The sequence below is a fragment of the Amblyomma americanum genome, chromosome 1 (assembly GCF_052857255.1).
Source record: "Amblyomma americanum isolate KBUSLIRL-KWMA chromosome 1, ASM5285725v1, whole genome shotgun sequence".
NCBI classification, from domain to species: Eukaryota; Metazoa; Arthropoda; class Arachnida; order Ixodida; family Ixodidae; genus Amblyomma; species Amblyomma americanum.
Window position 1 is genome coordinate 198,016,067 of NC_135497.1, and position 12,469 is coordinate 198,028,535.

The window sequence follows — 12,469 nt, forward strand, 5'->3', positions numbered from 1 at the left end:
TACGCACCTGTTGAGGACAGCTGGTGCTGGCCCAGGCTAGCTGGCTTGTGTGATTTCTCCTAACCCTTGGTGGCTCACCATCTTTCTACTGTTTGGCTTGCATCATGTGCTGGAGGACATTCTCTCTTTTGTTGCCAAGAGACATGTCTGATTCATTATCGAACCATTTCTGTTCAATGGCAGCTATTATGCTTTAGTGCATAGATGAAGATGTTGTGATTATGACTTCTGGGACTGTGATATCTGGCCTATGAAAACTGTGTCCTGTTCTTACCAAAGCTTTCTCGTCCCCTGTGCCGCTCGCAGAGCAGTGTAAAACACTGACCATGCACTTCGTCTCTTAGGGGAGGTCTAATTCTGCAGTATCATGTTGAAACATCCAGCCAAAAATCATGTTTATGGCAACAAGCTTGTTGCTGCGCTAGCGAATAATCTCAGTGGTCATAGCTCTTCACATTTGGTCAGTTCCTATCAGAAGAGAGATGCAGTTGTCGTCACCCTTCCAACCAAATGCATTTGTGTCTGCAGTGCCCCATCCTTCTAACTGCACTTTTTTCATGAAGGTTGTGTCAGTTACGTTGCAATCAATGCCTTCACTAATGGTAGGTGCCTCCGCAACATCGAGGCAGGAACCAGCGTCATTGAACTGACTCTGCAGCTGAAGCTGCACAATGCAGTACCTGTGACTCTTGCCCGGTCTTGTGTTTCCAAGAATGTGAAATGAATGGTCAATTTCTCCCATGACAGGCGACTTCAGCTTGCTGGAAACATCCTTTCGAAGAAAGGTTCTCTGGCTCCCGCTGCCAATGATCTCTCAAATGAGAATCTTCATCTGCTTTGATGGTTCACTTGAAGCCCTCTTGTATCCTGTATCTAGTGCATTGTCTTTGGTGTGACTTATATGATGGGATATTGTTTAGGTAAAGAAATTAGTCGTAAGTCTGGAACAGTTTTTTACAAAGAGCTATCAAACTTGAGGCTTGTCAGTGGCAAGAGTGGCGCTGAGAGTATAGTGCACTGAACTAACTGCTCCCAGGAACCCAGCGGTAGTACAGTGGGTATAAGCTTTCTCCTGGCTTGGTGCTCAGGTTGCCTGGGGTGAATAGCTTGGGAAATGGGTCGTTGGCCTCACCTTATGTTGACAGTAAACCTTATGTCCTGAGAGTCTTTGTCCAAAGCTGCCCTTGCACCAAAAAAGTTCAGCATTATCATCATCGTCATCATCAAGTAAACTCACAAAAACTCTTTTTAAATTAGTCTCATTGACAGTGAATGTGTCCAACTCATGGCTGTATCATGCTTAATCAGGCTGGAACTCATGCTTGTGGCTAAATTTAGTGACACAAGTATCACTGATTCCTGTAAAATGTCAGCAGTAGTCAGCATGTGAGCAGTGTACCTGTGCTGTAATACTACACATTTTATTAATGCTTCACCAGCTGATATGTTGGAGCTCTCTGTGCTGTTTAAAGTTTTAGAAGTAAGCATTTTATGTGTCATATCCTTTGCTGTTCCACTCATCGTATAAACTGTTAGAATAATTTCAATTGCATAGCATCTTATTTGCTTGGGGGTATCTGCTTATGTGCAGAATATCAGCCTGAGCACCGCCCGTGCCGAAGGTATCCGGTGTGCACAGCTGCCAATAGATGAATTTATGGAGCGTTGTGGTGGTACAGGTTGCAAGATCCTTACTGTCAACCAGGGTAAGTAGCCCGATACAGTATTTCTGGCAGTAATTTATTTATTTGTTTGTTGGTTCTTGACAGTGGCACAGAGCAGAAACCGCTCTTTAAAGATGCTTTCTCCCTGTTCTACACTTACCTGTTGTTTCACGCTTCATATAAGGTACCATGAAAGTAAACCAAACTTTCCTGTCATGAGATATTTTAAAGGAACAAAACATTATTTTCAACTGCATGGTTGGCACATTTGTGTGTGCCTCCAATGCACTTAGCCCTCACTGCAAGAAGGCTGAAGAGGTGGCAACACTTTTACTTTGTAAGCGTATGAGTGTCATTAGGCATAAATGCTGGCATGTGCCTGTGTGGCCGCCGGGTGAAGCCTCTGGCATCTGCAGCAAGTGGTGCGCTAGTGAGCTGAATACAAGGAACACCCTCGACGAGAGGCAAGAAGAAAAAAAAAGGCCACCACCATCTGGAAGACGAAGTAACCAGCGTTAGCTTTATTGGCCATGCGTAAACGAAAGTCTTTCCGCATCCAGCGGGGCCAGTGAAGAAAACCCTGAGCGGTTCGGAAAAGTAACAACTTTTGCACCTAGCGGAGTGATCGACGCCCAGTGAAATCTATCAGAGAAGTTATGATGCACGTCTGCCCGTTGTCGAGTTCCACCCCCTCAAGACACATTCAAAACGGAATTTGCTTCGTTTGGGGGGTCAAGGTGGGCCTAGAATTTCGCTTGCGGTGCGATATGGTAACGCTTCAATTAGCAGTTGCATGTATGCAATGTTTACCTGTTATTTAACTGTGGTTTTATTTCTATACCACAATCCATTGGGTTTTATTTGCCTCCCAAATTCAGTACACAACTGTCCCCAGATGGGTGCCTCTTGTGGTGGTAACATATAGGCGGAACGAATGTATGCATATATAGCTATGCATATATAGCGGTCCCGTTACTGGACACCTTTCCTACCCTTTATAGGATATTTTTAGTGGGGGTGAGGGGTGAAAGGGATGGGAGGGCACAACCAATTTTAATGCCTGTCATCTTGGACTCGAGAAACCGAAACTATGCCGCTATTGTAGATAGCGCTACAAGCCTCAATGCGAGATGTGCTGTTTTCTAGTTGCTGCCACAGATCGTGCTGTGATTTCCGGGTGGTTGCAGACCCCACAAAATCTCGAAACGTGACAAGTAGTTGCTGCCACAGATGGCGCTGTGATCTCAGGGTGGTAGCAGATTTCACAAAATCTCTAAACGCGATGAATAAGAGCTAGCACTCTTAAAAGCAACGCCCACAAGCGAGCGGCAGTGCGGAGAGAGGGAAAGCGGTGTGCCGAAAGTGAGCGCCTCAGTATATGTGAGCGAGTGAGCATCATCACTGATCCAGTGCAACGCGAAGTAATAATATAACAAATGTAAAAGCATGCAAAAAAACTGTTAATGAGCTATAAAGGCAGCCAGAGTAAACCAAAGTATAAATGCAGTAGATGCAAAGCATAAAATCTTTAGCGAGCCATAAAGCCAGCCAGAGTAAAGCGAAAATAATTGGCGCTACTTTCAGGCAGTGGGATGCAGCAAAAGAGAAAAGCGTCATCCTAAAAGCATATTCTGCTTACGCAGTTCATTGCAGCAGACCATCTGAGCGTCTGTCACTTTTTTTTCTTTGCAACCTTCACCACTAAAGTTTAACAGGGGAGCCATGCTAGCTAGCGTTAAACCAAAGCTGACTAGCATAAACCAAAGCTTTTGGAAGACTGAGTTAGGTTTATGAGGGTTTAGCTTCCCAAAGCGACTCGGGCTATGAGGGGTGTCATGTGACGGGCTCTAGAAATTTCGACTACCAGGGGTTCTTGTGAACTGACATCGCACAGTACACGGGCCTCTAGGATTTCGCCTCCATTGAAATGTGACCGCTGTGGCCAGGATCGAACCCGTCTCGTTCGGGTCAGCAGCCGAGCGTCATAACCAATGAACCACCGCGGTGGCTGGAAGACTTGAGTTACAGTGCACATGATGAAATGCTAATGGGCCTGTCACACTAGGCCAACAGTCGGCCGATTCAGTCTGCCAAACCATGTTGACGTGATATCTGGCTCTATGTCACACTGCGGCGACTAAAACAGTCGGCCGACTGTCGGTGTCAGCGCCAGGCCTCCCACAAGACGGCAGTTGGCCGATGGTCCGCAAACTCCCATGTCACACTAGCGAGACAATGTGCGAGACCGCCCGCCGACTTGGCCCTTTCTCGTTCTCACCCTTCTTTTGTTATTTCCTGTTATGCAAAATTCATGGGCCGGGACGCTTCATTTCTAACTCTTTAAATAAAATCCCACCATAGTAAAACAAACTCCTTAACAATCATGATTATGAACCTAGATTGAGTGAAACCCAGTACTGAGCGGCACTTATTGCTGGGTCAGAAAGGCATTGCTTGAAAAATAAATCCAGTCGCTCGCGGGTAAACAAGACTGGAGAGATTATTTAAGGCTAAAATAAAAAGAAGAAAAAAATTTTAGACCACGCGGATTCGAACTAGGAACATCCAGAATGAGAAGCTAGCTGGTTTCGCACCGATGCCACAGCTCAGGCCGCTGCGGAACTAGCCAGCACCATAATGGAACTTCTCTAGTCACCCCTTTAATACCAACCCGTCCCATGATAAAATAGCTATGCTTGATTTTCGTGACGCCTTGAGCAGTGGATCTAGCAGATGCCAGGCGAGTCACGAACCAGCAGCAGCAAGCGCCTATAGGATGAAATTTGCTTGTATTGTAGTTATCACTTCAACCATCACCTTGGCATTGTCCAATAATCCTCAGAAATGATACCTTTATGGACATTCATCTATTCAAATTGAAGCTCCTTCTGTTTTTGATAATCTTAGCTTTGTACTTTGAAAATGCTTTTTCTACGTCAAATGATGTTAGTAGCCCGAACCTAAAATATGAGAGTTCATAGGGGCTTAGGCCCTCATGTGATGTCGCCGTATTCTCTCCATGTAGAAGATCTCTGATTTTGGAAAGAGTTTCAGTACCTCTATTTTTTTCTACCAGTTGTTTCATCTTCGTTGAAGCAGTAGCGCCCTTTCCTTCCAGTGCCCAAAGTGCTGCTTGTACTTCGACTATCATGATTCATCTGTTGAGAGTCCAGCCTTTTCTAACTTTGTCATCCCTTCCGTCAGTGTTAAGAAATTTGCAGTGATGTATGCCAGGTTTCTTTCCATGCTTGCCTCTTTGAACATGGGTTTTGCTTTGACCACACACACAGCATCTTCCTTGATTTCCTCAAAGACAGATTTAATCACTTCAAAGTGCCGTGCCTAGTATATTGCTGCATTTATCCATGTTTCCCATCAAGTCAAAACTGGCTTTGGTGGCAGAGGAATGTCGGTTTCTGTTGCGTGGAAGGCAGTAATTCTTGACTGGGATTTAAGGACCACCTGTTTTGTGCTGGACACTAATGCATCCACTTGGGGAAAAGAGAGCCAGACACATTCGGCGACACGATGCAGTGCATGAACAATGCGGTCAGGTAAACCACCTTTTTGTATAAAAGCTTGAGACCCTTTCCTGCCTTGCATATGTAGGGTGTCCCATCCGTGACAAACAAAAGTACATTCTTACATTAAATATTTCTTGGCCATAGAAGCTCCATAGGTCAAGTAAAAAATTGAGCTATCGTCGAATGGCTCACCTTTTCAAGAACATGTGCATTGAGCAGGATTGCTCGTCCGGCTTTCTCTGGGCTCATTGTTCTGACAATGAAGCTGGCCACAAAGTGTCTGCGAGCATCTGTGGTTTTGTCGACTGACACCCAAATGTAATTGTTTCCAATTCCATGTCTGATTTTGGTGAGAGTATCCTTGTAGCACTTTCTAACGTATCTCTTACGAAGCGCTCATTCATCTGGAACATGCTACTTGGTGCACTTGTTCAGAAAGCTCCCAAGATAGTGCACTGTTGGTTACCGTATTTACAGTCGACGACCGAAAATTCGGACACCTTATTTTTCGGACATGCTTGATTATTCGGATTTTTTCACGGCACCACAACATGGCCCATAGAGCCAATGTATAAGAGCTCCTGAAATTTCGGACGCATCGCAACTGAGCGCTCGATTTTTCGAACCTCGTTTGCACTTGCCACCAACACCCAAGCTGCCATAAAATGTGTACTGTGGAACCTCATTAATTCAAACCGCAGGAGAGATCGAAAACTTGATCAAACAAAATGAAATTCAAGCTTAAAGGGAGCCTCTTAACTTGCGATGCTGAAGTTCTGCGCGAGTCAGCACATTGCGCCCGCATGGTTTCGAATTCATACTGTTCTTGAATGTCTTCCGCTGCACGAACTTGAGCCGCAGTCAGAGTTTGCGGAACTGATCTGTGCAGAGTCTTTCGTCCCGAATATGGAAAGAGGTAGAAGCGAAGCGCTTGGGAGGCGTACGGCCTCATGGAGACAGCGAGCGCGGGAGGAAATGGTGATGCATTTCAAAGCAAGGTCAGCGTACCTGCTGCAAAATGCACTGCAACCCTGACTCTTCTATTGTAAAACCGTAAACAACTGGCGTTTCGATGACAGGCAAGATGCCTTATTATACGCTAGCCACCGCAGAGTGCATATCGCCGGATACGGTCCCGATTTTGGCTCTAGTCTCTAGGCCTAATGACGAAGGCCAACAGCGACGGAGCCCTTGCTTCAGGCGTTTCTCAGTTCTTATTGTTTCGCTGTCTTCGCGTTCTCATTCCGGGCGCATTGTACTGTGGGCGCACCGCAGTTCCCGCAGCAGCGTGTTTGCTTTCCCGTTTAGACTGTCCCAGCCCATGCGTTCATTGGCGACATGCCGAGGGCAGTACAGCCAGGCCAACATTGTGAAAGTGGTCGCCGCCTGTCGTCCATGCACATGTCGCGCGGCAAAATTTAGTCATGAGGAGCTTTCGAATGTGTGCAATACAACTGACTGCTTCCTCCAGCATATTGGTTATAAGTTCACGTTTTTTTTGGTGAAATTTGATTTTCCGGACTGCCCGATTTTTCGGTTGTTTTCGCGGTTTCTTGAGAGTCCGAAAAATCGGTCGTCGACTGTACACGATGGTAAGTCGACCCCCCCATATCGCATTTCAGAAAATGTAAAAAAAGGCATGGTAGTTGTTTAAGCTTGGCCTTATCCTGCGGCCGCCGCTCATCGCTAGCCGATAGCTCGCGTTATCGGCTGCTGCGCGCTGGCGCGCCCGTGGGCACATTCCAAAACGAAAATGTATGAGTCATTGGACTACTCGTCTACACTTACGCCATCATCACTGGCGCTGCCTTCGTGATCGCTGCTGTGGTCCCACAGCACGTAGCTGTAACGTCATCGTGCAGTGAAATCCGGCACTTTGCAAACAGTCACATCACGACACCGCGTGGAACAGCTGAAAATTTTGCCCCGCAGCAGCTGCCACACCTGTATCACCCGTTGCGAACATCAAACTTGCGGCCCGACGTGCAGTTGTTCATTTCTTCGGTGTAAAGAATGACAGCCATCATGAATGTAGCCATGAACGAGCGCCGGTCGCTTACTGGACCCGGAACACAAATGACGACTGACGAAGCACTACATTAAATACTTGTGAAATGCGGCCGGCAGTAGTCAAATGCGTCAGAGCCAAAGGAAAACTACGTGTGAGCAGTGTCGGCTCTTCCGTCGGCTACCGACACATTCCGGCGCCGCTGTTCCAAGTGGCGGTGCCGCCACGATTGGAACAGCGGCCGTTCTATCAACTATTGGCGCTCCCTTGAGCGCCATGTGCAAAGTTGAAAAAAAAAAAAAAACTTTGAGTACGCCTATTAAGAGTAGGAAATGAATGCATTTTGGGGCCGCCGCCGCTTATCAGCAGCCATGTGTGGGGAGTGGAGGGGGTGCCGGTTTGCTGCTTATCAACAGTCGCCATCAACCACCGTGCGTAGGGAAGGGATGCCGGTTCTGCGCGTTGACAAAGCAGCTGCCCAAGGCCAGCACCAAAAGCGATGCGACGGAGCTGCTCAGCAAAATTGTAACCACGCTGTAGCATGCCTGATATCTCGTTTGTCTAGCCTTTATTTATGGTGTCATGCTTCCGTTTCGATTGTAAGTCGACCCCCCCCCCCACTTTGGATTTTCAAAATTTGAAAAATAGGTAGACTTACAATCGTGTAAATACGATAGTTTCCAGAACAGGATATCTGCCGCCAAAAATGTTTGACACAACTCCTTGACAAATGACGATTCCTTTGCTGTTGAACCACTGTTGAAAATTTCTGCCAGTAGGAGCTGCGATGTCCCCTCCTTCTTTCGGTTTAGGTTTGCAACATGCTTGTTGGTAGCGACGCTTTGCGCTACATGGCATCACTTCTCACTTGGTACTGAGCTTTCGTACACTTTGCAGGAAAGAGCAGTTCCATCAGTTGAAAAAACATCTCCAAACTGCAAAACCCACTGCCTGCAGCGAGCGCCTCTCGATGCCTTATCTTTCGACACATCAACACGAAATGAAATGAAGAGAGCGCTGACGAAGTAAACATTGAGAAAGGCCGCTCAAGTCAGTGTCCCGCATTCTCAGAGCTGCAGGGGAAGAACTGGCCATTCTCCTCAGAGGGTAGGCGGCCATGGGCTTGTAGACAAGCGTCCTTTTCATTTGTTTTTGCCAGTCTGCGTGACAGCTATCCATCCTTTTTTATGACCGGAGTGACGGTGCCCGTTCTGTTCGGAAGTCGGGAGGGCGAGACATCAGCGCGCACCTTCCACTATACTTTGACAGATGTTGCAAAATAGAAAAATGGCATCTGGGACCGAAATGCCAGATTTAGGCATTTATAGGCAACAAGTCTGGTGAAATAGGAAGTATTTCCTAAAAAATGGCAAAAAGGCAGGCAAGTGCAAAAATCCCCCCTTTAGGCATTTATAGGCATTTTTAAGCAAATGCCTAAAGTTCTGGGCCCTTATCATCACACAATAACCTCATATTAAAATGAGCATATAGCATAATTGATCTCCGTAACGCCTTTGATAGTGAAGCGTGCGGAAAAGCAGACCAGGTGAAGGCCACTTCACACTGACAGCCGCAGGTCACACACTTGGAGTACAGCTTCGAACTGTCTGCCAACTTTCAGTCGAGCGCCGGATCTTCAGAGGATCACGTGAGGCTTGCCAGTAAACTGATCTAGCAACCTGTTTTACTCCGGACGGCTAATTGCGCTGGTTGTAGGGTGCATTTTAATTTATGACCTCTTAAATCTCCCTGTCGCCTCACCTATCCACATTCAGGCATATGCTGACAACACTATTATCCTTGTCCCTGGAAAGACTAGCTGCGAGTTGTCAACATTGGGTTCAAATGTTTTAACATTAATTCAAAAACTGGTGTGGCAAGTATCGTGTTCACTTAAACCCTCAAAAGTGTTCTTATGTTTTATTTTTTAATGGAGTCCCGGCATTGCGCAAATGTAAGCCAACTATACGCCTAGACAATTACAGTCTCAAGTGTTAACCCAATATTAAATTATTAGGAGTTGTTTTTGACTCCCAGCTAAGCTTTATTCCTCATGTTAATCATTTGCAAGAGAAAATTATTTCATCTACGACCAAGCTCCTTAATTGGTTCCGTTTCCATTTTCCTGTTTCTCCATCGCATTTGCGCCTAATGTATCATCAGGTTATTCTTCCTACAATCACCTATGTCGCCCCAGCTTGGTGGTTCCATTGTCTGCCTTCCAGACTTAGAGATCGTGTCTTATCGTTACAATGCATTCCGCTTCTTGCTCTTACTGGTGCCTACAGTACTACGAGAACTGTTGCTCTTCATGTCCTTGCCAATGTTCTTCCATTGCCTATTTATCTGGACCAATTATGTGCAGAGTTTATTCTTTTTACATTACGGCAACCCGTTGTCTATGGCAAGACATTTTATGACTCGTTTGAAATTCAGCCTGTACTTAATATCTGATCTGACCATCCCTTATTGAAATATAAATTTTCTTTTGCTTAGTTATCAGGAAGCCTTGGCTTTTTCGTGTCAACGCGCATTGCATATTTAAACAGACGGGTCATTCACTCATCACAGTGCTGGTGCTGCTTTTGTTGTTATTAGCTCCACACAAAATATTTTATACGTTCATCGCATATCCTTAGAACCACCTTCAAGTGCCTATGCCACTGAGCTTATAGCATTCCATTCTGCTGTTGCGTTTGCTATTAATAACCCTCCTTCTATGTCCGATCATTTCTACACTGATTCTCTATCTCTGCTATATCTGCCCAGTCTTCAGTTACTTCATTTAACCCGACAATTATTTCCATTAAGAAAGATCTGTATCGTTTGCCTTCTCTGGCCTCATTTCTTTTATTTCATATTCGGGGTCACTCCGGAATTTTTGGAAATGAGTTAGCCGACCAGGCTGCTGGTAGTGCTGGGCAATATGGCCATTTACACACTTCTTCCCTTTCACGTCGTTGCGTGGGTTCCCGTTTACACCATTCTTCACTTCTTTTATGGCGAACTTATTGGCAGTAAAATAATGGTGGCACAGAATTATTTAATTGGATCCCCGATACGCTCAATATTTCTTCCATCCGTCTACCTAGGAGTCCTCTTATTACTTTACTCACTGGGCATGGTCGATTCCTTTTCTACTTTAAAAAAATTGGCTTATCTCCTTTTTCAATTTGCTCATGCGGTGTTTTGTGCGAAGATGTCAGTCATTACTTCCGGAATTGCTCCCTTACTGCTCCTTTAGTTTCCCGTTTAAAGTCTCTCTGCTCATCTGACATTACACTGTCTACTTGCCCCTCTCTTTTGAATAACCCTGCTGCTTGTGCTGTTCTGATTCAAATGGTTCATCTCATCAGCAGCACAATTCCTACACATTCCCGATGAGTACCTTCGTCACTCTCATTTTTCCTGCATAAGCTCTGTACAGAGAAGTGCTCTGTGTTCCTTAGCTGGACAAGGATGCATCTCTCTGTGGTCTGACACTGTGTTTGAACCAACTGTGCCTGTGACTTTATCTGAGCTGGCATTTTCTGTGACTTAATCTGTGCTTCTGACTGTCTGTGGTGTCTGGACCAACTGTGCCTGTGACTTCATTTGTGCTGACATTCTCTGTGACATTATCTGTGCTTCTGTCTGTTCTGTGCCTTTGGAGTTTTTTTTTTGTTGTTTCTATTTTCCTGCTTTTCTCTTTAAATCAAGTTTTTTTTTTAGCGTATAACTCCTTTTCTTTTTCTCTTTTGGCTTTAAGCCTGGTAAAGCGTTGCTGGTCCGGGCTCCCTCTCTCATTTATGTTTTTTATTTTGTATTTTTTCCGAGAGGACCAATATAAGGGTATAAGGGTTCATGCCGTATCATCCATACTTTCAATGCACTATGTATTTGAAGGATTTGCTGGGGCTGCGCTGATGCGTCACAAAAATGCGTGTTACAACATAAAAGAGGGGCACATAATCATGATTGTGCTGTAGTGTAAAAAAATTTACGGAAAAATGTCAGCCCCACGTGAGGGCCGCACCCTATCAAAACCATGGAAAAAAAGTGCAGCCCTTGCACGAGTATATATATGGTATATCTTGGGCTTCACTCTGGTGCTGTTTTATTGCTGGGACTGGAGTGATATTTTTCACGGTTTATGTGGGTCTTACTTCCTAAGGCCCATTGTGAAATAAGTGCGTTGCGACTCGTGCTTTCCAGAGTGGGAAAAATGAGGGAGAAGGCGCATTGGAGGCATGGAGGGTGTAAGAGGTTGTATTCACTGAAAGTGCCTGATGCTTCTTTCTTCGGCAGAAGTTATAAGGAGGTTGGTAGTCGGGAAATTTGGCTTTTGCTGTTGTTCTGGCAAGGGAATGCGAGAAACAGTGTTTACAAGTAACTGTACCAAAGATAACTACTGTTGCCCCGACAAAGACTTGTTTCTGTATCAGACGCAGCACTGCTATCTTTGGATTGAGGCACCATCTTTGTTGACCTCTAGTTCTTGTCGGTCTCCTTCCTCCCACTTTTTCCTTTGATGTCCACTGGTAGAGTAAGCTATAAACTTACATTTGTTGTTGAAGGTTTATGTTGTTCTGCTGCTAGGCACTTAGCTGTGGACACTTGATCTCAGTGGCTACATTTCAGTGGGGTTGTTATGCAAAAACTGCCATGTCCCACGATTTTGGCTCAAGTTGAATCCTGGGGGATAAATTAACCTGAAGCCTTGCACTTTGGCATCATTTATGATCTAGCAAGATTGTACAGAGCACCTTCTGGGACATGAGCCAAAAATTTGAAGAAAGCTGGTACATTTTGCAGGAATGAAACTAAAAAGCCACCGAGCCCAGTTATAACGGCAGCAGTTAAAGCATGCACTCGCTTATTGCAGACGTGGGTGGTGCTACCGTCAAAATATGTACTAGGGCGATGGCACTGCATCTCTGATACAGCAAACAACTGTGGCCTCACCACTTGATTACAGTGAACAAGGAGGCACCGTTAGCTTGTGCCCGCATTAGAAAAATGTGCATTTCCTGCCAGCGCAAAGGCCGAAGAGAGTCTTCTGGCACCTGTGATATCCCCTCCCATCCCCCTGAAAGAATGTGGCGACCCGGAAAAAAGCAATAAGAAAGGCGGCATTGAAAATAATGTTGGCTGCTGGCCATGTGCATGTTGATGAGCTACAAGGTCTGTCAGTGCTTGTGTATGCTGTGTCAGCTGTGCAAAGCACCTAAATTGAAAGCAGAAGCATGTTGGGCGCGAGATAGTGGCAGCATTGAAAGCAAAACTGCCGCACA

General features: G+C 45.5%; 1 protein-coding gene across 5 annotated transcripts in view; it reads left to right on the forward strand.

Annotated features, from left to right (window-relative positions):
- LOC144114485 (tRNA methyltransferase 10 homolog B-like) overlaps nucleotides 1-12,469 on the forward strand; it is an 86,704-nt gene that overhangs the window by 42,083 nt on the left and 32,152 nt on the right. For all 5 annotated transcript variants that reach the window (XM_077648252.1, XM_077648251.1, XM_077648254.1 and 2 more), the window contains exon 7: nucleotides 1,592-1,706. In XM_077648252.1, coding sequence (XP_077504378.1) covers nucleotides 1,592-1,706 — 115 coding nt within the window. The remainder of the gene's footprint in view (nucleotides 1-1,591; nucleotides 1,707-12,469) is intronic.